Source organism: Bubalus bubalis, chromosome 24, assembly GCF_019923935.1.
Source record: "Bubalus bubalis isolate 160015118507 breed Murrah chromosome 24, NDDB_SH_1, whole genome shotgun sequence".
Taxonomy (NCBI): Eukaryota; Metazoa; Chordata; class Mammalia; order Artiodactyla; family Bovidae; genus Bubalus; species Bubalus bubalis.
The window spans coordinates 9,359,652-9,386,505 of NC_059180.1; the positions used below are offsets into that span (position 1 = coordinate 9,359,652).

General features: G+C 55.4%; 1 protein-coding gene across 5 annotated transcripts in view; it reads left to right on the plus strand.

The window, feature by feature from the left end:
• Positions 1-26,854, plus strand: part of GTF2IRD1 (GTF2I repeat domain containing 1) — a 120,434-nt gene that overhangs the window by 82,240 nt on the left and 11,340 nt on the right. For all 5 annotated transcript variants that reach the window (XM_044936345.2, XM_044936346.2, XM_025275718.3 and 2 more), the window contains 3 exons: positions 546-729; positions 1,448-1,476; positions 24,954-25,031. In XM_044936345.2, coding sequence (XP_044792280.2) covers positions 546-729; positions 1,448-1,476; positions 24,954-25,031 — 291 coding nt within the window. The remainder of the gene's footprint in view (positions 1-545; positions 730-1,447; positions 1,477-24,953; positions 25,032-26,854) is intronic.

A 26,854-nucleotide genomic window follows, 5' to 3' on the forward strand; every position in this document is an offset into this window, starting at 1 on the left:
GGACATGCCACTGCCCTCTGCAGAAGGTGGGCAGCAGAAGTGAGGCCGGGCCCCAGATATGGAAAGAGGGCCCTGAGGTCTGAGCCACACCCTGGCTAGCTTCCCTGCTCCCACATGCGATCTGCCCTCTCTGGCCAGGCCAGTCCAGAGCCAGGGTGAGGCGGAACCTCACTGAGGGAGGAGGGTCAAGTGTTGTAGAGAAGGACCAGGTGTGCCCACAAGGTACCATCTGCAAGATGGCTTTCAGATTCTCGAGCTGTGAGGCTGACACGTTAGGAGCAGTCTTCTCCCCAGCAACTATAGCCACACATCCCCTGCCTGCTCCTCAGCCCGGCTCAGGCACAGACCCACTCCACAGCCCCCTAGGCCCCCCACTTCCCAGTCTCCTACTGATTGTGCCTGTCTGTTGCGCTACACGATACCTCCCATTCCCCCATGTACAGGAGTGTATCACACTCATATATACAGAGCACCCCCGGCTGCTGACAACACACCAGCCCTGCCTGTGGCTCCCAACAACACTTCTCCGTCCCTCTTGTCCGCAGGGGAGGCCTTGGGTATCAAGTACCCAGTCCAGGTGCCCTACAAGCGGATCAAGAGTAACCCTGGCTCGGTCATCATCGAGGGGCTGCCCCCGGGGATCCCGTTCCGAAAGCCCTGCACCTTTGGCTCCCAGAACCTGGAGAGGATCCTCGCGGTGGCTGACAAGATCAAGTTCACCGTCACCAGGTACTCAGGGGACGGGGGAAGAGAGAGGAGGCAAGGGCCAGGAGGGGCCTCACGTCGCGGACCCTTGGCCTGGCCTTCGGGTGATCCTGCCCTTCCGGCGGAACAAGGTGGCTTTCCCAGCACCACCTGGATCCTGGGGGTTGGAGGAGGGGGCCCCGCAGGCCAGCTGGGGTGCACAGAGCCCCAAAGAGATGAGACTAGGTCCCCCGCACCCCCATACACCATAGCAGGGGCAGCCTTCATGGGCCCCATCTCCCTGCCTCGGTGGCTGCTCGCTGCACTCCTGTTCCCCCGGAGAGAGGCCTTTGGCCCATGTCAGAGGGGAGGAGACCGAGACAAGTGATGTGCATGGCGCTGCGGAGCTGGCAGGGCGGCGCCAGCAGGAGACCCTGCTCCACCTGGTGCACAGAGGCCCTGCCGACCGTCCCAGCATCCCAGGGTCCCAAGGTCCCGTGCACACAGAGCCCCAGACATCCTGTTAAATGCAGTTTCTGGGGAATTCCCTGGCTGTCTGGGAATTAGGACTCGATGTTCTCACTGCCAGAGTCCCGGGTTTGATCCCAGATCAGGGAACTAAGATCCCAGAGGCCACACCATGCAGCCCACTTCCCTCCTGAAAATTGCAGATACTGGTTTAGCTGTTCTGGGGCAGGCCCCACACATTCCTTGCAAGCTCCCAGGCTCTCCCCTGACACTCCTGTCTCTGTTTCTTTTCCAGGCCTTTCCAAGGACTCATCCCGAAGCCTGGTAAGAGGTGCTGGCTATGGGAGGGCCACTTGGCGTAGGGGGGCAGGGGCGGGTCATAGTGCTAGGGGCAGCGGCCAGAGCGGAGCTCACCGTGGGGCACAGCTTCTGGGGCCCTGGAGCAGGAGCCCTGCCATGTCTGCCCTGGGAACTGGCCCCGGGGCTGGGGAAGCGGGAAGTAAGGTCAAGTTAGAACTGGGACCCAGTTCCCGCGACGCAGAAAGGGATGGTGGTAGGGCACAGGTGACTTTTAAGCTTCACCCAGCCAGGATTCAGGAGGGAAGGGCCTGGCTGGGTCAGTGACCCCCAACTTCCCCCATGAGGGTCCTTGCTGAGTGGATAAGGTTGATGGCAGGTGGGTTCCTAACTTCAGAGAGAGGAGTGTCTGCGTGGGAACCCGCGAGCTTGGTCGTGAGATGTGGGTAAGCATTTACCCACTGGTTAAACGCCTCTCCTGACCCTTCTCAAGACATCCACTCCCATCCATCCTCCCCCAGGCTATGTCCTGGCCCTCCCAAACCCTGAATGAGCAGAGGCTGTCCCCGCGCGGGTGACATGACCACCCGATCAGCACCTAGGGATGGCCCAGGCCTCCGAGGAGGTGGCTGCCTGTGCTGAGCCCAGAGCCTTGCTGCCTCTCCTCTCCTCCTACCCAGAGCCACTGGCAGCCCCAGGCCCTTGGGGAGGCTTGCTGGGAACATAAAGAGCCTGCAGTACAGGAATCTGAGGGCTTCTCGGGTGGCTCAGTGGTAAAGAACCCGCCTGCAATGCAGGAGATGTGGGTTCAATTCCTGGGCCAGGAAGATCCCCTGGAAAAGGGACTGGCTACCCACTCCAGTATTCTTGCCTGGAGAATTCCACGGACAGAGGAACCTGGTGGGTTACAGTCCGTGGGGTCGCAAAAGAGTCAGACACGACTTAGTGACTAAACAACAACAGGAATTTGATGTTATGGCCCCGGCCACATCACTCACCACCTGTCTCTGTACACCCTGACCCTCCCGCCTGGACCTGCTCCCTGTGCCCCGGCCTGGCTTGGTGGGCTTCTGGGAGGGTGTGACCAGGAGGGGTCAGACTCACCAAGGCGTATAGTGATGCGGCAGTTGCCGTTGGCTGCAGGAACCCTCAGGAGGAGAAGCAGAGGGAAGGGTGCTCAGAGAGGGTTTCAGGAGAGGAAGGCTTTGACGGGGCCTCGGGAGAGCCGGACTGGAGAGCCAGGAGGAGAGGGGAGGAGAAGCAGGCGGTCAGATGGGTGAGTAGGAGAAGTCCAAGGCCCACGCCCAAGGTGTTTTTCTAGAACTCTCAGAGGTGCCATCGGATGATGTCAGTAAGGTAGAGACAGTGGCCCTGGAGGAAACCTTGCCAAGACGTTTCTGGGCATCAGACCCAGTGCAGATCGCTTCACCTGGGTCCGTTTTACACGTGTTTCTGGAGGTCCTTCCTGCCATCGCCAGGCAGTGTTCTGGGTACCATGGTTACAGCAATGGACACACACAGGAGGCATCTCGTTTACTCCCTCGATCTGGGAGTTTGGCACGAAAGCCCAACTTTCAGGGGGAAACTGAGACTCGCATCTCAGCGATGAGCCTGCATCACACGGCCAGCAGGTGGCCTAGCTGGCCTCTGGGCCTGTGATCTGCAGCTGGTCGCCCCCATGGGGAGGTGGGGCCTCGGCTGCCGGGGTCTGCAGGACAGAACACGGAAAGGAGGGCTCAGGTGCTCGTGAGGACATCACAGGCCCGTGGATCCCCTTCTCATCACATTCCCGGGCCCATCCTTGCCCTGGTGACTGTGGCTGGGCCGTGGACCTGCCTGGCTCCAGGGCCATGGCCGGTGGCCTCTGGTCCACTCGCCTATCCCGAAGCAGGGGCCCCGCGACCCCGTCAGCACTTGTACCACTGAATCAGCTTCAAGCTGCTGCCCGCCCCGACTTCTGTTTCTGCCCAGTAGGTGTCCATGCTGGGCAGTGTCCATCCTGCTCCTACGAGCGGCGGCCGTGGGAGCGGGCAGGCCTCCCTCTGCTGGAGAAACATGGCGAGGTGGTCCAATGGCCTCCCCACGACACGCCCTGTGCGTGTAGGGCTTCCTACCCAGGCCCTGTAGAGGCCTGAAAATACAGCAGCTCCCAGAGCGGGCATGTGTTTTAATGAGTTGGAAAAACGAAGCAAGAAAACGTCATTTCTGACCCCTGATGTGTCCTGGACTACGAGTTCAGCGCTTGGCCCTGTTACCTTTTTCTGTCCCTTGCCCGCTCCCCCGCCTTTTTTTATTGCGCTGGGTCTTCACTGCTGTGCACGGGGTTTCTCTAGTTGTGGCGAACAGGGGCTCTGTGGTGTGCAGGCTTCTCATTGCGGTGGCTTCTCTTGTTGTGGAGCACAGCCTCTAGGGCTCGTGGGCTTCAGTACTTGCAGCGTGCAGGCTCGGGAGTTGTGGCACACGGGGTTGGTTGCTCCGCGGCGTGTGGAATTTTCCCCCACCAGGGATTGAACCCGTGTCCCCCACATTGGCAGGCAGATTTTTATCCACTGTACCACCAGGAAAATCCTTCTGTCCCTTTTTTATGGATGAAAAAGTAGGCCGAGGGAACTTCAGTGACTTTCCCAGGATGCCCAGCCCGTAGTGGAGGAAGCATTGACCCCACACCTGGCTCCCTGCTCCATCTGATGTCAGGCAGGTGGCACGTCATTCAGAGCAGCCACCAAATAGTGGCAAGTCGGGCTTTGGGGAGAAACACTGGGGGCAGAGAGGCAGCCAGCAGCCTTCTCGTCCTTCTGGGGTGACCTGTTCCCATGACCACGGCTCGCCCTCCCACAAGGGGGTTTTGATGGCACATTTCCTGTTTGAGCAGCTTCTTGAATCCCAGCCTTTACCCCGTGGCGGCCACCTGCCCCCCATTTCTCTGTGCCAGTCTGCCCACCCACCCATCAGCCTTCCCCATAGCCCCTGTGTGTGTAGAGAAAATGAAAGTGTTAGTCACTCAGTTGTGTCCGACTCGTTGCAATGCCATGGACTGTAGCCCACCAGGCTCCTCTGTCCATGGAATTTTCCAGGCAAGAATACTGGAGTGGGTTGCCATTTCCTTCTCCAAGGGTATCTTCTCAACCCAGGATCAAACTCGGGTCTTCTGCATTGCAGACAAATTCTTTACCGTCTGAGCCACCAGGGAAGCCCCTTGGAAATGCTTTCTCTGCCCACATGGTACAGGAGAGGATGGCAGACTGCCTGGAAGAGGAGACGGAAATGTGGGCCTGGCCCCAGGCCTCAGAGAGGGAACTGCCAGTGCCTTTCCAGGCATTGACTCCCCGGGCCAGGTGTCAGCCTGGAGGGGCTGGAGCTGGCCCGCTCTGCGCTTACTCATGCCACTTGTCACACTGGGCTGGGAAGGTGTCCAGGCTCCCAGGGGCCTCCAAGGGTTCACCAGAGGTCACTGGGTGCCGCTCCTGCCCCAGAAAGGGTTGTTCCCAGACTGTCGGACAGTCACGGAAGTCTGATATGGACCAGCTCCTGGGGTTCCCAGGGGAATGGGAGCAGGAGATCAGGTCTCAAGGGAAGGCGGAACGGCAGCAGGCACCAGAGCCTGGAGGAAGGGGGGCTGTACCGGAGGCGGGAGCCCTGGGCACGTGGGGGGTGACAGATAATGTATTTTGGGGGTGGGGGCCGTGGGAGAGCACAGGCTGGCGCACAGACAGACCCAGGCCGAGAGCCCTGACCCTTCTTACTCACCGTGTGACCCTGGGGCCCTTATTTCTCATCTCCAAGCCTCCACTTCCCCTTTGGTGAGATGGAGCTGGTCATACCTGCTTCCCCAGGTGATCTGGGTAGCTGAGTGGTGGGCAGCGGTGGGTCAGCCATGGAGCACGGTTTCCCCCTGCTGATGATTCAGAGAAGTATTTGTAAAGCTGTCAGTTCTGGACCAGCTGTGATGGGAAGGGCTTGGCCAGTGGGGTTGGCAGGCAATTTTGTTATTCCAGGGGGTCAGGAAGGCTTCCTGGAGGAGGTTCTCTCTCTCTTTTTTTTCTTTTGCTGTGCTGGGTCTTTATTTGCTGCGCGTGGGCTTTCTCTATTTGTGGCGAGCAGAGGCTACTCTTCATTGAGCTGTGGTGGTTTCTCCTGTGGAGCATGGGGTCTAGGCGAATGGGCTTCAGCAGTTGTGTCTCAAGGGTCCACCTTAGGCTCAGTCACCTTGTGGTGCGCAGACTCAATTGCCCTGCAGCATGTAGAATCTTCCCAGACCAGGAATAGAACCCGTGTCCCCTGCATTGACAGGCGGATTCTTAACCACTGGACCACCAGGGACGTCCATAAATGGCTGTTCACTTTTATGATGATAATTTCTTCCAGATTTCCCCCCAAGCTTATTAATTGTATATCTTATGCTTTCTCTAAACTTACAAACACGTATGCTTAAAGCATAAGCATTTTCCCATGTCTTTAAATCACTTTATAATGCTCTGTCATCAGGGTGCATTGTAGTTAAATGACAGCCCAGTCCCCCAAGAGTGGACAACGGGGCAACTCCTCACACCATGGACACCTAACATCCGCTCATCCGATGGTCTGCCAGCTACCAAGCCTTCCCATACTAACACATATGATCTCCTCCCTGCCCCCCATAACCAGCCCTACAGGAGGAAACAGGCTCAGAGAGGTTAAGGAGCTCACTGGAGGTCACACAGCCCGCTCCCAGGCTCTTCCCACCACAACCCCCTATCCACACTAGATAGGCCTTTGCTGCCCCCTTCTGGCTATCAGCATCTATAACATTGCTACTGCTGCTGCTAAGTCACTTCAGTCGTGTCCAACTCTGTGCGACCCCATAGACGGCAGCCCACCAGGCTCCCCCGTCCCTGGGATTCTCCAGGCAAGAAGACTGGAGTGGGTTGCTGTTTCCTTCTCCAATGCATGAAAGTGAAAAGTGAAAGTGAAGTCGCTCAGTTGAGTCCGACTCTTCGCAACCCCATGGACTGCAGCCCACCAGGCTCCTCCATCCATGGGATTTTCCAGGCAAGAGTACTGGAGTGGGGTGCCATTGCCTTCTCCAATCTATAACATTAGTCCTGTCTAACCCTTTAGGCTCACAGTCCTCTGAGCTCACTTGTTTGCACAACAACAAAACGTTATTGAATGTCTGCCTTCTCTATGCCAAGCGATATCTGGGAATACAAAATAGAAAAAAAAACTCTGCCATTATGGTGCTTATATTCTAGTCAGGGAGGCAGATAAATAAGAACAAATAATATATTCAATAGTGATGAGTACCATGGAGACAAATGCAAAATTAGGATTTTCTTTCAAGAGCACAGTTTTAGAGGCTACCAGGAGTAAAAGCCTGAATGAAGAGAGGGTATAAGCCATGTAGAAATCTAGGTCAAGACATCCAGGGAGAAGAGTCCATCAGTGCAAAGGCCCTGGGGCCCTGGACATATTTTGAAAATAGGGTCAACAGGATTGCTTTTTATTTTTTTGGCCAAGCCTCATGGTATGTGGGATTTTAGTTCCAGGGATTAGACCAGGGATTGAACCTGTGCCCCCTGCAATGGAAGTGCGAAGTCTTAATTATTGGACCACCAGGGAAGTCCCCCAGCAGGATTTCTGAGTGTGGATGAGGGGTATGGGAAAGAAAGATCAAAGATGGCATCAAGACTTTGGAGGAGGAGGGGAGGTAGGATCTGAGTGGTGGGCAGATTTGACACCCAAGTGGGTAAGTTGGGAAGGCAGTTGGATCTGTAAACAAGAGAGAGTCCCATTTGGGGGAGACTGTGACTCAGGGGCAGAGCATTCAGCTGCAGAGAGTCCCTCTGGAGACACGTGTATATCAGTCATGAAAATGGGTCATAGTGGTGTTGGGCATGGACAGTCACAAGGGGTCCGAGGATGAACCCTGGGGCCCTTTGAGAGCAGAGGAGAGATAAGTGAACCCCCCCAGAGGGAGTGATGTCCTGGAAACTCAGTGACAAACTGTTGGAAAAGGAAACAGATCGCCCGGGCCCAGAGCTGCTGCAGGGTCAGGTACAGACCCGAGATGGGGCGGTGGGGTGGAGCAGCCCGGGGGCCCAGGGGCGGCGCAGTCAAGAGCGGTTTCAAGGAGGGCAGGGGGCCTGATTGGAATCGTGAGCTCGGGGGCAAAACGAGAGGAAAGACATGGAACTCAGCAGGGTCAAGGGAGAAATGGGGTAGGAGCTGCAGGGTGGAATGGGATTTAGCAGAGGGGTTTGGAGAGTGAATAGTGATGGTGTGATTTTTAGAGAAATGAGTGACCTAGTGGCAGAGCGGATGGGGAGGTGGCCAGAGGAGGGGCGTCCCCCTGAGAATAGGAGGGTTATGGGGGATGCTGAGACCACGTGCCAGATAGAGCCCCTCTGCCCAGAGAGGGACAGGGGAAAGGTGATAGGGACAGAAGACTGTGTGTCTTGTGGCGGAGGGGTGTGGGAGGAAGGATTATTGGAGTCAGGGTCCTAGGGGAAGGACTGGGAAGATGGGAAGGAACAGTCCCAGAAGAATGTATGACCTGGACACTGTGGAGAGGCCACCACTGTTGATGACCAAGAGGTTTAGACGTGGCTGGAGGGAGGAGAGGTCGTCAGGACAGGGAGGGTCAGGGGCTTGGAAGGCGTGTCTGCCAGCAGGTTGATCCCCGGGAAGTAGGACGGGAGCAGCCTGGGTTTCCAGAGTCCCGTGCAAGTTCAGTGCCTCGCTGAGCGCCCACAGCATGCCTGGCCCTGGGCCTTTGACCCGAGGCTCGTGGTGTCTTCACAGCAAGCCTGCAACGTCGGTACTCTCTTCATTCCCATTTTTGCTGCTGAGCACACTGAGGCTGAAGGAAGCAGTCAGGTGGTTAACACAGGGCCACAGTCGTGCTCAGGGCCATTCCATTCTGGAGACTGGGCCAGTGGCGTTGGGCAGCGGGGGTGGATGGCAGCACCAGGGTGAGGCCGGAATCATACCCGGCCTTGACGTAAACGCTGGTGACTCAAGCTCTCTCCCATAGTATTGGAGGCTTTTTCTGTCAAGGAAATGATAGGGTTGGGTTTGTCTTGTCTTATCATTACCATGGTAACCACTCTTCTACCCACCGAGGTAGATGGGAGAAGGCAAAACTGGGGCAGCGTGGGCGGCAGGACCCAGGGGTAGGTGGAATTAGGATCTAGAGGTGGCAGTGGGGAGTGAGGAAGGAGAGAGGGCAGAAGGTTCCAGAAGGGTGATGGCGGTATCCATCTTCAGGGCTGGATCTGTAGGCCTGCAAGAAACCCAGGAGCACGTGTGCAGTTGGCAGGACCCAAGTGGTGCCCTGAGCCTGTAGGGTGGCACTGGGGCTGGGCCCAGCCTGGGTGAAGGTGGCAGCTGCAACCATAAACTCTGGATAGCGTGGGGCAGGCAGAGAGGTCCCAGGGCAGAGCCCAGGGGCTCACTGCCCTCACGGGACCTTGAGGGTGAGGAGCCTGTGAAGGAACACAGGAGGTGGAGCCCGAGGGAAGGAGGTGGAGGGATTTGCAGGTCCGAAGAGCTGAGTCAGGCAGCTCTTTGCAGATCTCAGATGACAGCAGAGGCCTAGGCAACACCAGCGGGATCAAGGAAATGAATATTCTAGAACTGATCTTGAAGCGCAGCAGTTAAAAAAAAAAAAGTCTTGTTAGGTAGTGAGTTCTCTGTCACTGGAGGCATCCAAGCAGCCACTCACCTCGGGTCGCTGCAGGACATGGGAGAAGGCTTTACCCATTGCAGCTACCTTTGGCTTGTGCATGCCATGTCTGCCCAGAGCCCCAGCCCTTTAGAACCAGGGAGGGTGCAGACCCAGGGGCCTCCCCACCCACTGACATCCCTGCTGCCCTACTCACAGCTGTCTATCCTGGCTGTCTTCTGGCCAAACACACAGTTGCCCTAGGCCTCAGCCAGCTTCCTCTTCTTTTGGTTGGGTTCTCTGGTCTCCAGCAGCTCATCCTCCCTGCCAGCTTGAGGGAACTCAGTGGTGAGCAGCCAGGCACCCCCCCTACTCCCACTCACCACCCGAGAAAAGGGGCTAGGGACCCCATAGTCAGAGCAGAGCTACCGACTTCCTCTGTAAGGCTAGCAAGTCCGATTTTGCCCTTGACCTGCACCACCCCCAGCCAAACCAGGGCTGTCTTGGGTGTCCCAGAGAGGCAAGAAGAAGAGGAATAAATGGCCTGTCGTGTTCGGGCGGGCGGGCAAGGCCAAGAGGCCGGCTAGGCCTGAGCGTGGAGGGCCTGGAAGGCCTGGCTTTGCAGCGTGGACTGGACCCTGCAGACCCGGCCTTGGCAAGCCCTTCCGCTGATGTCTCCACGGCCGGAGCCCGAGCACCCCCACAGGCCAGGGTCCAAGCTCTGCTGAGCCCCAGCTTTACCTCGGAAGGGCCCCGCTCCACAAACGCTCCACTTGGCTTTTCATTTAAGGAACTCTGTCGGATTACATCCTGCTGAGAAAATATGACTTGCTGGCATCCCATTTGACCTACTTCCCACCCCAGTGTTGCCTGAGGCCCAGTTTGAGAAGCTCATTTCTGGGTGAAGGGTCGGCCAAGGGGAGGACTCTGATCCCTTTTGTGGGGAGGGTCCCTGGTGGCTCAGATGGGAAAGAATCTGCCTGCCAATGCAGGAGATGCAGGTTCCATCCCTCCATGGGGAAGATCCCCTGGAGGAGGGCATGGCAACCCACTCCAGTATTCTTTCCCGGAGAATCCCATAGACAGAGGAGCCTGGCGGGCTGCAGTCTATGGGGTTGCAAAGAGTAAGACACGACTGAGCGACTAACACTTTCACTTTTCATGAGGAAGGAATGGCCCCAGCCCCACATGGCACCTCTTGTCATTGTCCCCACTGGGGCCTCTTCTAGGTCTCCTGTCACTCACTGGGTGCTGGGAGGGGTGGGGTTTCCGGAAAAGGGCCTGACATTGACCTCAGCAGAGGGCATTGGGGAAGGGACTGAATAGAAACAGGGGAAAGTCCCCTGCTGGCCCCACTCAGGAGCTAGGTGACCTTGGATTTACTGTCTGTGACCTTGGATGAATTAACGCACTGTCTTTGACCTGGGAAAGTAACCTTGCTATCTCTCAGCCTTGAGGTCACACGGAGCAGGGACAGCCTCCGTGGTCCACTCTCCAGCCTTGTCACGCACACAACCCCCCTTTCTGTCTTCCCTACCCCACCCCCTCTCCACCCTTCCAACTCCGTCAGGCTCTCGAGAGCTCAAAATAAGATCGTCCTTTCTCAAGTTTCTAAAGATACCGCAATTCCAGCGCCAGCCACATGTTTCTCCACTTAATTATCTCTGCTTTTCTTTGTTAATTAGGCTCCAGTAATGATCTCCCTTCTGCCATCCCGGGAGGAGCTGGCATCTGCTGGGCGGGGCCCGGAGGCCTTTGTGGGCAGACGACTGGCTGCCAGGCCCAGAATTGGCCGGCTGCCTCCTTTCTTCCAGGCGAGGCGGCCCCGTGGGCCGTGGAACAATGTGGTGTCAGGAGGCCCCGCCCTTTCCTGGCTTGTGGGGGCCCAGCGGGGGTCGCAGGCTGCCCCCCACCCTGCCCCTGGGGTGGTCGGTGGTGGTCCCAGCCCTGTCCTCCCCTAGCTCTGCCAGGTGAGGGGAGGGCTACCCCAAGGTTCCCAGCAGTTGTTAGGCAGGGGGCTCGGGCCCCAGAAGGGAACAGTGAGGGGCTTCAAACTCTTCTGTAGCATTCCAGAAAACCTCACCGAAACTAGTTCCCCAGCTGGGACCATCCAAGCCGATGGGAATAACCAATGCCTTTATTTGCGCTGGAATGGGATCAGCTCTGGGGTCACCAGGCACCTCGTGCCCAACCGAAGCTCTCTGGCTGATAAATGCGTCTTTGAGCCACAGAAAGTGGAGGCCTGGGGGGGAGGGGGGCACAAAGGATGGTTCAGCACACGTGGTTTCCTGGGTGGACTGGATCTTACCAACCTCCAGGGAAAGAAAGTAAAAGTGTTAGTCCCTCAGTCGTGTCCGACTCATTGCGATTCCACGGACTATAGCCCACCAGGCTCCTCTGTCCATGGATTCTCCACACGAGAACACTGGAGTGTGTTGCCATTTCCTCCTCCAGAAGATCTTCCTGAACCAGGGATCGAACCCAGGTCTCCTATATCGCAGGCAGATTCTTTACCGTCTGAGCCACCTCCAGGGTCTGGTGGCAAAAGAGACCTTGCGGTGGTGGGAGGTGGGGATGGGGACACAGCAGTCCCTCTGCAGGCTTGGGGACAGGACCTTCAGAAGGGACCCCTTCAAGTTTGGGAGCAAAGGGCCAGTTACTTAGTCCGTGAACAGTCTCGAAGTGTCTGCTGGACCGGGCACTGAGCTGAGGGCTTCCCTGGTGGCTCAGACGGTTAAAAATCTGCCTGCAATGTAGGAGACCAGGGCTTGATCCCTGGGTAGGGAAGATCTCCTGGAGAAGGGAATGGCAACCCACTCCAGTATTCTTGCCTGGAGAATCCCTTGGGCAGAAGAGCCTGGAGGGCTGCAGCCCATGGGGCTGCAAAGAGGCGGACACAACTGAGTGACTGATGTTTTCACTTTCTTCACCCTGCCTCGTGGGATTTACATTCTGGTGTGGTTGCAGAGAACAGACGATGTGCGAAGGATCAAGGGTACCAGATGTTGAGGGCTGAGAAGCAGATGGGAGAAGTTGTGTTTATTTTTAGGGAGTCGCAGTGGGTTGATATGGGGGTGGCCAGGAAAAGCCTGTGAGCAAAGGCCTGAAGGGGGCAGTAGTGAGCCAGAGGGCGCGCAGGGAAGAATCTTGCAGGCCAAGTATAGACTGCAGAGACCCTGAGGTCCCCTGCCAGGGTGGGAGGTGGGGTGGAAATGGGAGAGAAGGCCGATTGTGGGGGCTGGATCAGGATGCTGACCCTTATTCCAAGGGAGCTGGGAGCCAGTGCAGGCTTCGGAGCAGAGGAGAAACAGAATCCAGTTTAGGATCTAACAGGACCCTTCAGGCTGCTGGGTAAGGACACGCAGGGAGGCAGCGAGGGGGCGATGTAAGGAGGTGGTCATAGCAACACATGCGAGGCCCCGGGTGTGGCTGCAGCCATGATGAGTTTTTGACTCTAGGCAGAGTTTGTAGCTAAAACCAACAATTTGCTTGCTGGTGGGGGCTGGGAGCAAGAGGATGGGTAGGGGAGTCGAGCTTGACCTCAGGGATTTGGAGTGAGCTTCTGCAAGGATGGAGGTGCTGGTAGGTAGCTGAGATTCGGAAGATGCAGGAAGAGGTGCCAGGGTGGGGAGTGGGGGAGGTCTCAGGCATGTTTGTGGCTCATTAAGTCTGGGGGCTTCCCAGGTGGCTCAGCGATAAGGAATCTGCCTGCCAGTGCAGGAGACACAGGAGATGCGGGTTCGATCCCAGGGTCAGGAAAATCCCCTGGAGGAGGAAATGGCAACCCACTCCAGTGATCTTGCCTGGAGAATCCCAAGGACAGAGGAGCTGGCGGGCTGCAGTTCTTGGGCTCGCAAAGAGTCGGACAGGACTAAGCATGCACCCATCTCCAAGAGCAGTTTGACGTACAAGCAGGGGGCTCAGGGGAGCGGTCCAGACTTGATATGTCATTTGGAGAATCACAAGCGCATTGCTGGTAATATTTGAAGCCCAAACGGGGACTTCCCTGGTGGTCCAATGGTTAAGACTCCGCACTTCCAATTCAGGGGGTCACATCCATCGTCCGGGGAACGAAGATCCCACACGCCGCCTAATGAGACCAAAAAATAAAAATACATAAATAAAGCCCAAACAGAATGAGATCATCAGAAATGAGTGGAGTCAGCAGGTCGGGACCCTGGTACCTTCAGTCTTTGTAGGTCAGGAAAACACCGGGAGGAGCCAGGAGGGGGTGGTGTCCTGGGGGTGAGTGGAAGAACCCCCTTCTCCCTGGGGGGAGGCCCTTCTCCCCTTGTGACCCTGAGGGTCCCACGGCCCAGAGACGTGGCTGAGCATCTTGCAAGGACATCAGACGTCAGGCCCTGAGCGACGATGGCGTCTCAACAGGCCCCAGTCCCCACAGCTTAGGATTATAGATGCCCCACAAGGTGAGTGGGAAGAGGCTTCCTCTCCGCCCCACAAAGTAGGGGAGCCCCAGGTTTCTGTTGTCTGTTTCATGAAACAACAGGTTCCCTATGACCTCTCAAGTGGGGACCCGGGGAGTGCAGGGCTGGGTGAAAACTCCAGCAGAGGGTCTTGTTCACCAGGGGAAGGAGGATGGATTTGCCCCACAAACAACAGAGGCCCTCAGTGAGTTTAAAGCAACAGAAGGACATGGTCAGACGGACAGTTTAGATAAATCTGAGCGGCTTGCAAAGCAGAGGGTGGAATCAGGGAGGCCAGCCGAGAAGTTCTCACCGCATCAAAGGTGACGGGATGTACCTGGATTTTGTTGTTGTTGTTGTTTGGTCACTAAGTCACGTTTGATTCTTCCCAACCTCATGGACTGTAGCCCGCCAGGCTCCTCCATCCTCCATTATCTTCCGGAGTTTGCTCAAACTCATGTCCATTGAATCAGTGACGCTCATCCTCCACCGGCCCCCCTCTCCTTTCGCCTTCGGTCTTTCCCAGCATCAGGATCTTTTCCAGTGAATCAGCTCTTCGCATCAGGTGGCCAAAGTATTGGAGCTTCTGCGTCAGCATCAGTCCTTCCAATGAATATTCAGGACTGATCTCCTTTAGGATTGCCTCATTCAATCTCCTTGCAGTCCAAGGGACTCTCAAGAGTCTTCTCCAACACCACGGTGTGAAAGCATCGATTCTTTGGCCCTCAGCCTTCTTTATGGTCCATCTCTCACATCCGTACATGATTACTTGAAAAACCATGCGTGCTAAGTCGTTTCAGTTGTGTCTGACTCTTTGCAACCCTATAGACTGTAGCCCGCCAGGCTTCTCTGTCCAAGGGATTCTCCAGGCCAGAATACTGGAGTGGGTTGCCATTTCTTCCTCCAGGAGATCTTCCCAACCCAGGGATTGAACCCACATCTCTTATGTCTCCCGTATTGGCAGATGGGTTCTTTACCACCTGGGACGACCTGAAAAAAATGTAGCTGGAGGCAAAGGGGCGCAGAGGGGTGGAGTTTCCTGTGGCTGCAGTAACTCAGTGGCTGAAAGCAGCACAGGTTCATTTCGTTACAGGAGTAGTCAGGGTGTCCACATGGTGGGTTCCTTCTAAGGGCTCTTCGGGGGAATCTGTTTCTGTGTCTTTTCCATCTTCTAGAAGCTGCCTACCTTCCTTGGCTTGTGGCCCCTCCTCCATCTTCAGAGCGTATCCATCCAACCTCTGTTGTCCCCTCTCCTGCTTTTGACCTCGTCTCTTTCTTCCAGGGACTCTTGTGATTACATTTGGGGTCCACTCAAGTAATCCTGCATCATCTCCCCATCTCAAGATCCTTAAGTGTAGCAGCATAGTCCCTTCTGCCATGTGAAGAAACAGCCTCCAGGGATTAGGGGATGGACAGCTTTGGGGGCCACTATTCAGCCGAGGTTTCCCTCCTGAGTGACCGTGTGGGAGGGTGGGGTCAGGGTCCCATGAGACGGGAGGAGGGACAGGTTTGAGGGAGGCCTGGGCAGAGACTGGTCAGGGATGTGTAGAACAAAGGTGCTCGGGGAGGCAGGTGGAAACATGGGTTTGGGGTTATGGGTGCAGAGAGAGCTGGACGGGGTAGAAGGAAGATCTGGTTCCTCCTCACGTGCAGAAACTGAGTCGTGATGAGCCTTCAGTACGATTTCAGACCCTCTGCCTGTCCTCGCAGCCTCGGCGGAGAGGCTGTACTGCCTGGTGGTCAGTGATCTGGGATGAATCGTGGCTCTCCTGCTTACTCCCTGTGTCACCTGGGCAGGTGGCTTTCTCTCTGTGCCTGGTCCCCCCATCTGCAGGAGGGAGATACTCCTAGGACCGACTTCCTGTTGTTGTCGGAAGGGTTAAGTGAATGCGTGCCGAGGTCTAAGAAGAGTGCCTGGCACGTGGGAGTTTAATTTCTTGGACAATTATTTGCCGAGTGCTTGTGATGCGTCGGGCGTTGCTGTGGGTGCTGGGGCTGTAATCGTGAACACGTGCAGACAGACCACATGCTCGGCCCACAGGGAACATCTGTTCTCAGGTCCCTGGCTGCAGAGTTCACCGCTGTTGTAGGGTAAGGATCGTGGCCTCAAAATACTTCGTTTCTCCCTGGCCCCTGGCACAGCAGAGCCCCAGCCTATGTGGTCCACTGACTGCCTCTGCCCATCTTGCCCAAGTTGGGCACTGATGCTCTGCCAGTCACACTTAGTGGGCGGCCTTCTGCACCTGGCTGGTTGTGCCCACATTTCACAGTTCAGCCTAGGCCTTGTTGGCCTTGGGACCATGGAAGAGGGAAGGGGAGGGGAGAAGGAAGGAGGTAACTTCCCTTAGGAAGGGCCATGAGTATGTCCGCTCCCAGGACCGTCCACCCAGGATAGATGCCCCCCCGCCACCACCCCAAGAAAACCTGATGTTTGCTCTGCCCAGCTTGGCTTGTAGGTTCAAGCTGTAAGCGAATTTTTAATTTACAATTAAATGAAGCTGCAAGAGAATTTGGGAGGAAGCCCTCTGCCAAGCTTCTGGGCTGTTCTCAGGTGGGAAAATGGCAGCCAGGGGTCAGACAGACCTGGGTTTGAGCCTTAGTGCCATCCGTCGCAAACCATGTGACCTTGGCGGCTGAGACCAGGCACCTTGACTCCTCTGAGCCTCAGGTTCCTTATCTGTAAAACGGGGATCATAACACCTAGAGGTCAGGCTTGTGAGGAATAAAGAGCATGACTGTGTAAACCGCCAGGTCCTGTCTCTGCCAGGCATGTGTCGTTAGCCGGTGGAGGGCTTGCATCCTGGTGTTTGGCAGAGGGGAGGGCCTGGAGGAGCCCCAGAAGGGGAGGCCCCGGCCAAACAGCCCTCCGTTGGCCATTGTTTCAGGCTCTTGTTGCAGTGGGTCAGCTGGAGGCCAGGCAGCTGGGCTCCAGGAGGAACCTGAATCACCTGCCCAGGCAGGCTGTGATCCACCCACCACCCACCTCCATCCTGGAGAAGGGAGATGGATTGATGGAGGCATAGAGCCCAGCCCTAGAGAACTCTGGGAGAGAAGGCATGTCTTCTTCCCTCCCTCCACCCAGGGAACCCATGCACTGATCAGCTCCATCATGGTCCCCAGCACATGACACTCTGCCATCCATCCCTGCATGTAATGAGCGATCAATTGATTGATGGCTGTAACTTTTTATTTTGAAATAATTTTTAATTTACAAATACTTGCAAAGATAGTACAGAATTCCGAAATACGGTCTGACCCATGTAGGACGCTAACATCTTGTAGAACCATGGTCCACTTATCAAAACTCGACATCAGGTGGTGCCTGCAGTGGACTAAGCTCAGGCTAGATTTCTTCAGCTGTTCCATTGATACCCTCTTCACATTCCAGACTCCAATGCAGGATACCACACTGCATTTGTATTCATTTATTTTTATTCTTTCATTCGTATGCATGCATACTTGTTTGGGCGCTTGTTAATAAATACTACAGTGAATGCCTGTGAACCCACCACCCATCTAAGAATCAGAACAGAGCCAGTAACATACCCACCCACACGCTCTCCTTCGTTTTGTCTGCCTCTCCCCCTGGAACAAATATTCTGAATTTTATGTGTCTCTTTCTCTTGGGGTTTTTTTATTCCTGCAAAATTTCAAAACTACAGGAAAAAAAGAATAGAATAGTATAATGCCTGTCAGTATATTCTTTCACTGAATTCACTAATTCTTTTTTTTTTTTGCTAAGACTCTCATCTTACAGGATCTTAGTTCCCCAAACCAGGGGTTGAACCTGGGCCTTCTGCAGTGAAAGAGCGGAGTCCTAACCACTGGACTGCCAGGGAATTCCCTGGAGTCATTGGAAGCTGGTGGTTCACACAGTATAGAATCCACCTGCAATGCAGGAGACCTGGGTTTGATCCCTGGGTCAGGAAGATTCCCGGGAGGAGGGCATGACAACCCACTCCAGTATTCTTGCCTGGAGAATCCCATGGACAGAGGAGCCTGGCAGGCTGCAGTCCATGAGGTTGCACAGAGTCGGACACGACTGAGCGACTAAGCACAGCACATTAATTCTTAACATTTTGCCAAATTCCTTCCCTCCCTCCCTCCTTGTCTCTCTCCCACCCACAGACCCCACCCCCATTGGTTTCTGTCTCTGCCTCTTTCTCCATCAAAGTAACTTGCAGGCACATCTTGACTCTTCACGCCTAAATATTTCAACACACATCTCTCCAGAACAATGCTCTTCTTTTTTGCAGACCCATAATACCGTTGTCACGCTTGTGAAACTTGCTAACTCCCTCTCATCTAGTATACAGTTTGTATTCAGATTCCCAAAAATGTCTTTGATGGTGTCATCCCCTGTGATTTAATCACTGCTCACACTTTTTTTTTTTTTAATGTCTATTGCATAAAATACTTGCTTAAACCAAAATTGTTTCATTTTGCTTATTTTTTTAAACTTTTATAACCAAGGTGTCTTATTTTTTAGAGTTTTTTTTTTTAATGTGTCTATTTTTGGCTGCATAGGGTCTTAGTTGTGGCATTCGGGCTCCTCATTGCCAGCTTAGTTGCTCAGTGGCATATGGGGTCTTGTCACATGTGGGATCTTAGTTCCCTGACCAGGGATCAAACCTGCTTTCCCTGCACTGGAAGGCAGATTCTTAACCTCTGGACCACCGGGGAAGTCCCCAAGGTATCCTATTATAGAAAGTCTGGAACTTGCTTCTGTCACCTAACAAGACATAACATAGCGTTACAATGTTTCGCCATAGCTGTTTTTTTTCAGGGCTCTGTAATATTCCACTGCATTGACTATACCACAATCAATTCATTCATTCTCCTGTCCTAGGCTGTCTGGGTCTTGCTGTTACTTGCTGTTACTAAGAGTGCTCTTTAGCCCACCTGAGCATGTTTCCTTTGGCACACGTACGAAAGATTCTCTTGGGTACATGAGATCACGGGCGAGGGCGAGGGCTCCCACCCCACTGCAGCATGGCTGTGCCCTCTCTGAGTCTCAGTTTGTCCATCTGCAAAACAGATGACGGAACTCTGCTGCCCCTACACACAGATCCTGGAAAGGGTTAAGAGGTGAACTGAGTGTATCCTTTCATCCTGGCGAAGGCCTGGTGCCAGGAAAGTGCAGTATCCTACAAGTCACAGGGGCCCAGGGAAGGATGTGGCTTGTCCCCTATCTGAGTGACCCCTGCTCCCTGCACAAGGCAGCTATTCCACCAAGGTGGGGTGCCCATGGATATCCATCTTCTGGTCTCTTGAGAGCCAGGCCCGCCTGGCTCTACTTTTTTACTTTAAACTATTATTATCATTCTGTGTGTGTGTGCTCTTTGCAACCCCATGAACTGTAGCCCACCAGGCTCCTCTGTTCATGGGATTCTCCAGGCAAGAATACTGGAGTGGGTTGCCATTTTCTTCTCCAGGGAATCTTCCCGACCCAGGGATCAAACCTGCATCTCTTGCATCTCCTGTATCAGCAGGTGGATTCTTTACCACTAGCGCCACCTGGGAAGCCAGGTGACAATCAAAAATAACAATTAAAAACAACTGTTATTATTTTAGTGAATTTATTTTTGACTGCCCTGGGTCTTCGTTGCTGTGCATGGGCTTTCTCTAGTTGCACTCTGTGGGCTTCTCATTTCAGTTGTTTCTCTTGTTTCAGGATTTAAGGCACATGGGCTTAGTTGCCCTGCCACATATTAGATCTTCCTGGAGCAGGGATTGAACCTAGGTCACCTGCATTGGCAGGCAGGTTCTTCTTAAGCACTGGACCACCAGGGGGGTCCATGGGTCTGGTTTATGGCTGGATCGCCCAGTCCAAGCCCGGCAGAGAGGAGAGGCTGCTTCAAGAGGAGAGAGGAGAAATACTTATTATATTCTTCCCCCAGAGATTGGCCTCTCCCCTCTCTCGCTGCCGGCTGCCTCTGTGTCATTTTGGAACGTAATTCCCAGCATACAGTCATCAACCTGAGCTGGTCACCTCAGACTAGGCGCAGAAAGGCCAGGCTGCTCCGGGCTCTTGTACTTTGCCCCCGGAGAGCGCTGTGGGGCCACCCCAGGCGTCACCCTGAGCTGCCTGGCTTAAACCTGTGTACCCAGCGTGGCTGTGATTTAATGAGCTTGGTTGCTTGCTTTCCCCTGGCAAAATTCAGTTAATCCTTGGACTAACAGACAGCCGATTAGAAAGGACAAGAGGAGAGCTCCTGGGGGCAGACCATAGAGAGAGAAACCAGAAAACTGGAAAAAGCCAAAATGGGCAGGAGAAATGCCAGCCCAGGGCAGTGGGGGACAGGTCACTGCAGCCAGGGCAAGTTCAGCAGCACTTTCTGGATGGCACTGGGGTTCAGGTCATGAGGGTGACCTCCCCCTACCCCCAAATTGTGTGCTTAATTAGAAAAGGGGTATTTGGTATGGGGTTGTTTTATGTTTATTTGTATTCATTTCTGGCTGTGCTGGGTCTTCGTTGCTGTGCAGGCTTTTCTCTGGTTGTGGCGAGAGGGGGCTATTCTGTCGTTGTGGCACACGACCTTCTCATGACAGTGGCCTCTCGTCATGAGCACGGGCTCTAGGCACGCGGGCTCAGTCGTTGCAGCTTCCGGGCCCCAGAGCGCAGGCTCAGTCGTTGTGGCACACAGGCTTAGTTGCCCCAAAGTACGTGGGATCTTCCTGGATCAGGGATCGAAATCAGGTCTCCTGCATTGGCCAGCGGATTCTTTACCCCGAGTCACCGAGGAAGCCCGCTCGATGAGTTTTAGAAAATGTCCTCCCCTAAATGAGTCAAGCAAACCCAGAGACTTAAAAGAAATAAACTTCCATCTTCTGGAAGAGTTGCCTGTGTAAGATTTCATTTCCTGAGACTCTGTGAGATGACTGAGACCGTGGTCTGCTAATCATGTCAAAGATAACTGGACATTGATGGCATAAGACCTTACTTTTTTTCTTTTTAATGTAGTATCATTAAATCCCTCCCTGACAAGCCAGGATTCCCATTGGAGGGATGTCAGAACTGACTCGGAGAGGTTGAGTGCTTTTCCAGACACCACACAGCATTAGGGGTATGGTCAAGATTGCCTTGGAATCTGCTGTCGCTGGCCCTGGGGATGCCCTTTCTCCCCACTGTCTACAGGCATTCAAGCAGGTACCTGGAGGCTACACAGCCTCCTCATGGAGCCCTGTGATGTTCCAAATGGAGAATGTTCTGAAACATTTGCAACTGTTGGAGTCCTTATAGCCAGCCTGGGTTTGCAGACACTCCATCAGGTCCCCCCAGGGAAGAAGAGTAATGACAACTAGCCCGAGACCATGCCAGGCACAGGCAGGACGTCCTCAGCTCCGTGTGGTCGTTGTTGCAACTTTCCAAATGAGGAAATGCAGTGGTGACCCAAGATCATGAGCTAATAACAGCCGAGACTTGAGACCAGGCAGTCAAACTTCAGAGCGTGTGGTCTTAATCGGTCTTACATTCCGGCAACAGGGCTCAGTCTACGAAAGACCATGGGGCTTCTGGCCGAGACCCCACAGGCCCCAGGGATTGTGCCTCACCACCACCACACACAACACACACACACGCTCTCTCTCTCATGTTCTCTGACCCTCGTTTTGCTCATTAGCAAACCAGACTCAGTGGTGATGGTTGCCAGGGCCGCCCCGCCCTGCCCACAGCCGTCCTTGGGGAGGTCCCTGGTGACCACCGGCCTGGCTGCCGCCTCTCCAGGCAGTGGGCGTATGATGGTGGTGGCAGGAGCCTGGCAGTGTCAGGAAGGAGGTGACCAACCCACAGCCTGCCAAGAGGCCCATTGGGCTGAGCCATGCAGGCTAGGACGAAGCGTGGCCTTCCTCCCCCATGTCCGGGGCTTGCCAGGACTTGTGGGGACCAGCTGGGGACAGTGACCACAATTCACGTCACAGCAGGCCAGCTCTGTCCTGGGCATCTCTGAGCCTGGACCCGAGTGTGTTCATCCCTGCCCCTGCAAGGCTGGAGGTCAAGTGAGGGCACCTGTGGTTCAAGTTCAACCTCCCAAATATTGGGTCCCTCCTTGGCCTTCATCCCACAAGGGCTTCCCTCCTTTTTCGTCCAAGTACACAGAGTCCCTTGGAGGAAATCAAACCAGGGACTTGGAGAGTCCCTGCAAGGAGATCAAACCAGTCAATCCTAAAGGAAATCAACCCTGAATATTCATTGGAAAGACTGATGCTGAAGCTGAAGCTCCAATACTTTGTCCACCTGATGCAAAGAACTGACTCATTGGAAAAGACCCTGATGCTGGGAAAGATTGAAAGCAGGAAGAGACAGGGATGACAGAGGATAAGATGGTTGGATGGCATCACTGACTCAATGGACATGAGTTTGAGCAAACTGGGAGATAATGAAGGACAGAGGAGCCTGGTGGGCTACAATCTGTGGGGTTGCAAAAGGTCGGACACAACTGAGCACGCGTGCACACACACACACTCACAAAACATTTGTTGAGCACTCGTGGATCGCCTGGAGCCCCGACATGTGCCGATCAGGCCGAGTCCCACAGGGCCTTGGGGGGCACAGCTGTTACCCCCTCTGAGAAGCCCTCCATGCTCCCCGGCTGGGTTGGGAGGTCCCCCTCGCCCCCCGTGCTTCCACCAGGCTCTCACTGACAGTTCTCAAGCCCGATGGGTCACACCGTGTTCCTCACTGTCTCCTGCCTCATCTCGGACTTTTTCTGTGCTCTGACGCAAGGTCAGCACTGTATCCGCATGGGACCATGCTTGTGAAATATTTGTCCAAGACAAATATTGTTTCAGGACAGTGAGCAGAAATGCTGAGAGGTGACACAACCCACCCGTGACTGAACCAACACAAGCCTAGGATTTCGACTCCAAGTTCTTCGCCCTCCCAGAGCCTGGCGTTGCCTCCCCCACAAGGCGAGGGCAGTGTAAGGCTCAGGGCCGCCCTGTGTCTCTCTCCACCCACTGGCCTTGGAGCAGCAGGGGTCTGCAGGGGAAGGCGGGGTGGGTGAGTGAGTCCCACGCTCCCAGACACACCCATGTGCCCAGGTGATAGTCACATCCAGCAACCACGAGAACCTGAGCTTTCGGGCTTGTCTTTGAGGTGCTGTCGACTTCCTTTTGCCAGCGGGGACGACCTAGCCGCAGTGCCAGGCTTCTCACTGTGGTGGCTTCTCTCGGGCTTCAGTAGTGGTGGCGTACCAGCTTAGCTGCCCTGCAGCACGTGGGATCTTCCCCGACCAGGGATCGAACCTACGTCCCCTCCATTGGGAGGCGGATTCTTAACCACTGGACCACCAGGAAAGTCCACTGTCTTACTTCCTTTTAATCCAGAAGGCATTGTCATATACTGACTGAGTCCTGGCCCTGCCCTGGGCTTGAGAGGAGACAGAGGCGTGGAACTATGAGCTGATAGAACGAGAGATTTAGAGGAAACACCTTAAAGATCAACCCTTTTCTCCCAATCTAGAGATGGGAAACTGAAAATTCAGGAAACCCAGTGTGCCTGGTAGAGCGAAAGACCCGGACTTCTGGGTCAAATAGGGTCTTCCTGGCCCTGCGCGGCTGTGTGACCTTGGGCAGGTTATTTAACCTCTCTGAACCTTTGTGGCCTCGACTGTGGTGAGCAACAGCCATGACCATGTCTGGGAAAGCGGCCGGCGGAGTGTCCAGTGCACATTGGGTGGATCCAGGTTGATCTTTCCCTGGCCTCTGTGGCGCTGCCATGTCCGGGCAGAGTCCCGGAGCCATCCCTGGCGGCAGGGGGAGTAGCTGGATAGAAAGTGTCTTCCACCTCCCCGCAGGCTCAAGGTGGCCCCGGGGCCCAAGACTCTGTCTTAGTTGTCTGCTGACGTGGACGGAGGTCAGGTTGATGCTGCCACCCCTGGGGTCCTGAAGACCATGGGGAAGGGCTGTGATGGGGTGTGTGGGAAGGTGGGAGGGCTCCCGGGTGCCGAGTTCGGGGTCTCAGTGTGGCCAGGTGCAGCCATCACTCCCCGAGTTGGGGACGCAGGAGGAAGATGTTATCTGGGATGCCTGACGCTGGCAGTGTCCCCTGGCACCTGGGTGGCTGGTTGGTTGTGCTTGAAGAGAGAGAGATCCCAGAACTCTGAGATTCGGATATCTGGATGCTAGAATTAGAAGCGTGGGCATGAACGGGACCAGACAGGGCTACAGTGGGTGGGTGGAGGGGGAGGGGGTACTGGGAGGGCAGCGGGTGATGGAGGAGGGGTGCCAGGCAGTGTGGGAAGCTCTCTGCCCTGCAGGGCTGGGCGGGCGAGGCCCCTCCCTGGCGGTGGAGCTGGGCTGGGCCTCTTGCCCAGGGTGTGAAGTGCAGGCGGGGGCAGCAGACAGTCTGAGTGGCACAGAGCCCTGGGCCTCCCAAATGGAACTGAGTTCTGTGAGATTTTTCCAGATTAGAACAGGAGTTGTTTTTCTTCGCCGACCCATTCTGTCTGCTCTGCCCCTCACCTCCCAGGCCCTGGCTCCCTGCCGGCTTCCAGCTCCCTGCCCCCGCCCCCCGAGGCCCAGCCCGTGTGGTGAACTGTGCCACGGTGCCCCGGGGCCCTTCCTGGAACGCCCGCTCCCGGGACACATGCCCACGACTGCTCTGCCAGGACCTCCTCTATGCCGTCCTGCCCCGCTTCTCCCTGGCCCAGCCCAGGCTTGTCTCTGGGAGCTCCACTGACCCCAGCTGCTCTTCCAGGCCAAGAAGAGGGCTGAGGGAGGGGAGCACAGGGTCCGGGCAGAAGGTGCCCCCTCAAGAGCCCCCCTGGACACTGACCAGGAAACGTGTGCAGCCCCTACAATCCCAAAACCTGCCTGGTCACAAGCTTTGGACTCTGGGTCTGCGAGGCAGCCAGGTGACTTCCTGCAAGCCCAGCTCAGTCAGGCGGCACAAGCCCCCCACCTCCCTGCCCCCCGACCCACTCCATCCACTTCCCCGGCCCCACCCTGTGCTTCAGCCCCAGCCAGCACACTGTGACCTTTCACCTTTCGATGCCCGTGCACGGGGGCTGATCCTACACCTGAGGTGTCTTTCCCCACCCCCACTCCATCCTGCCTTCCAAGAGACCCCGCCTTGAACACACCCCCTCTCCCATCTCCTCGGGGGTGTCCCCGGTCACACTTCTGGGTGGGCGCGCGGCCTGGCTGTCACCCCCACTAGGCTGTGAGTCCCTGGGAGGAGGCTCCTGGCCTCCTTCTCCTCGGGGTGCTGCATGCCTGATGCAGGGCCTGCGCTGGGGAAGCTGTTCAGAGAATGCAGGATGGGTGGATGGGTGTACAGACAGATGGCTGAGGCCAGCAACAGGTTGCAGGGGAGTGGGCGGGCCCTGGAGAGCCTGTGCCAGCCAGTGGTGGTCTGGGCCACCAAGTGGGAGAAGGAGCAGGTCCCGGGGCCGAGCCTGTGGGGACCCTCACGCCCCCTTGCCTTCCTCTTGTAGACGAAGATGATGCCAACAGGCTCGGGGAGAAGGTGATCCTCCGGGAGCAGGTGAAGGAGCTCTTCAACGAGAAATACGGTCAGTGCATAGTGAGGGCGGGAGGGCAGGGCTGCAGGGCAGCCTTCCTTGGGGTCCCCCTTCCTCTGCAGCCAGCCTGGCATCCAGTTGTCCCCAGCTGGCCTGTGTGCTCCCTGGGGACATAGTTGCCCTGTGACTGATGAGACCTGACTCCTCATTCTGCCCCCCAACCAAGAAAGCGGGGCGGGGGCCGGGCGGAGGAAACAATCAGCGGTGCACACAGCTGGGACAGCGGTCAGCCTTAAGCGCCTCTAGGGCTGGGCTGCGGGGCAGAGGCCGTGGCCCACGGCCGAGTGCCTGTTCATGCGGACGCTTGTCTGCCCAGCACACATTCAGCCCTGAGAATCGAGAGGAAGGAGTCTGATCCCGCCATCAGGGAGGCTCAATGTGGTGAGGGCACTGGCCATGGAATAGATGCAAAGTGCCAAGTCCCCTGCAGAAGGCATCCAGGTGCTAGGGAAGAACCCAGGATGGTACAGTTGATAATACAGCCACCACCAATGAAGCAGTTTCTAGATTACTGAGTGTCAGGCAGCACTAGGTGCTCTGTATACATTTTTTTTTCCCACCACTTTTTTATTTTGCAAAACTGAAACTCACACCCATTAAATAACAGCTCACCGTTTCCCCTCCTACTTTCTGTTTCTCTGAATTTGACTACTCTCATACCTCACATTGGAGAAGGCGATGGCACCCCACTCCAGTACTCTTGCCTGGAAAATCCCATGGATGGAGGAGCCTGGTGGGCTGCAGTCCATGGGGTCGCGAAGAGTCGGAGACGACTGAGCGACTTCACTTTGACTTTTCACTTTCATTCATTGGAGAAGGAAATGGCAACCCACTCCAGTGTTCTTGCCTGAAGAATCCCAGGGATGGGGGGAGCCTGGTGGGCTGCGGTCTATGGGGTCGCACAGAGTCGGACACGACTGAAGCAACTTAGCAGCAGCAGCAGCAGCAGCATACTTCACATAAGTGAAAAGATACAGTGTTTGTGGCTCATCCAAGTTGCAGCTTGTGTCAGAATTTTCTGCCTCTTGAAGGTTGAATAAGATTCCCTAGTATATGCCGTCTATGGGGTCGCACAGAGTCAGACACGACTGAAGCGACTTAGCAGCAGCAGCAGTGTGTGTATTAGGTTTTGTTTGTCCATTCATCCACCGAAAGACACCTGTTGCTTGCACCCCTTGCCTCTTGGGCAGCTCTGTATGTGTTTTGTTTGTGATGAATTTAGCAGTATTATCTACTTTGTATTGTAGTTGAGAGTTAGAAGACTTTTTTTTCTTTTTAAGAATTTCAGAGAGGGACGAAGGAAAACAGAAAAGTATAGAAGTGTGATGAGGAGGCAGGGGTAATGGGAGCGTAGGCATGGCTGGATCCGTGAACAAGAAAGCTCCTTGGAAGAAGGGACGTTTGAGCAGGAACTTGCGCATCAGGGGGGACAGACAGGGATGCTTGCCAGGTGTAGGGAACAGCTCAGTGACTGCGGAGCAGCGAGAAGGCAGGTGGGCCAGGAGTGGGAAGGTGCGGGGGCAGAGGTTCTCGATGAGTGCAGAGAGGGGGGCAGCCCAGGACTTGGGGTTTCATTTTGACAGTAACAGGAAGCGACTCTGCTGTGTGGTTTGCTGTGGCTTTTTCACTTTTTTATTTTGAAATCAGTTTTCAAAGCAGAGAGAATGACTCAGTGACCCACCGTGTAATCCACAGACCTGGCTTCTGTGCTTATATCTTGTATCTAAGCCCAGTTCATTGGGCTTCCTGGGTGGTGCTAGTGGTAAAGAGCCCACCTGCCAATGCGGGAGACTTAGGTTCAGTCCCTAGGTTGG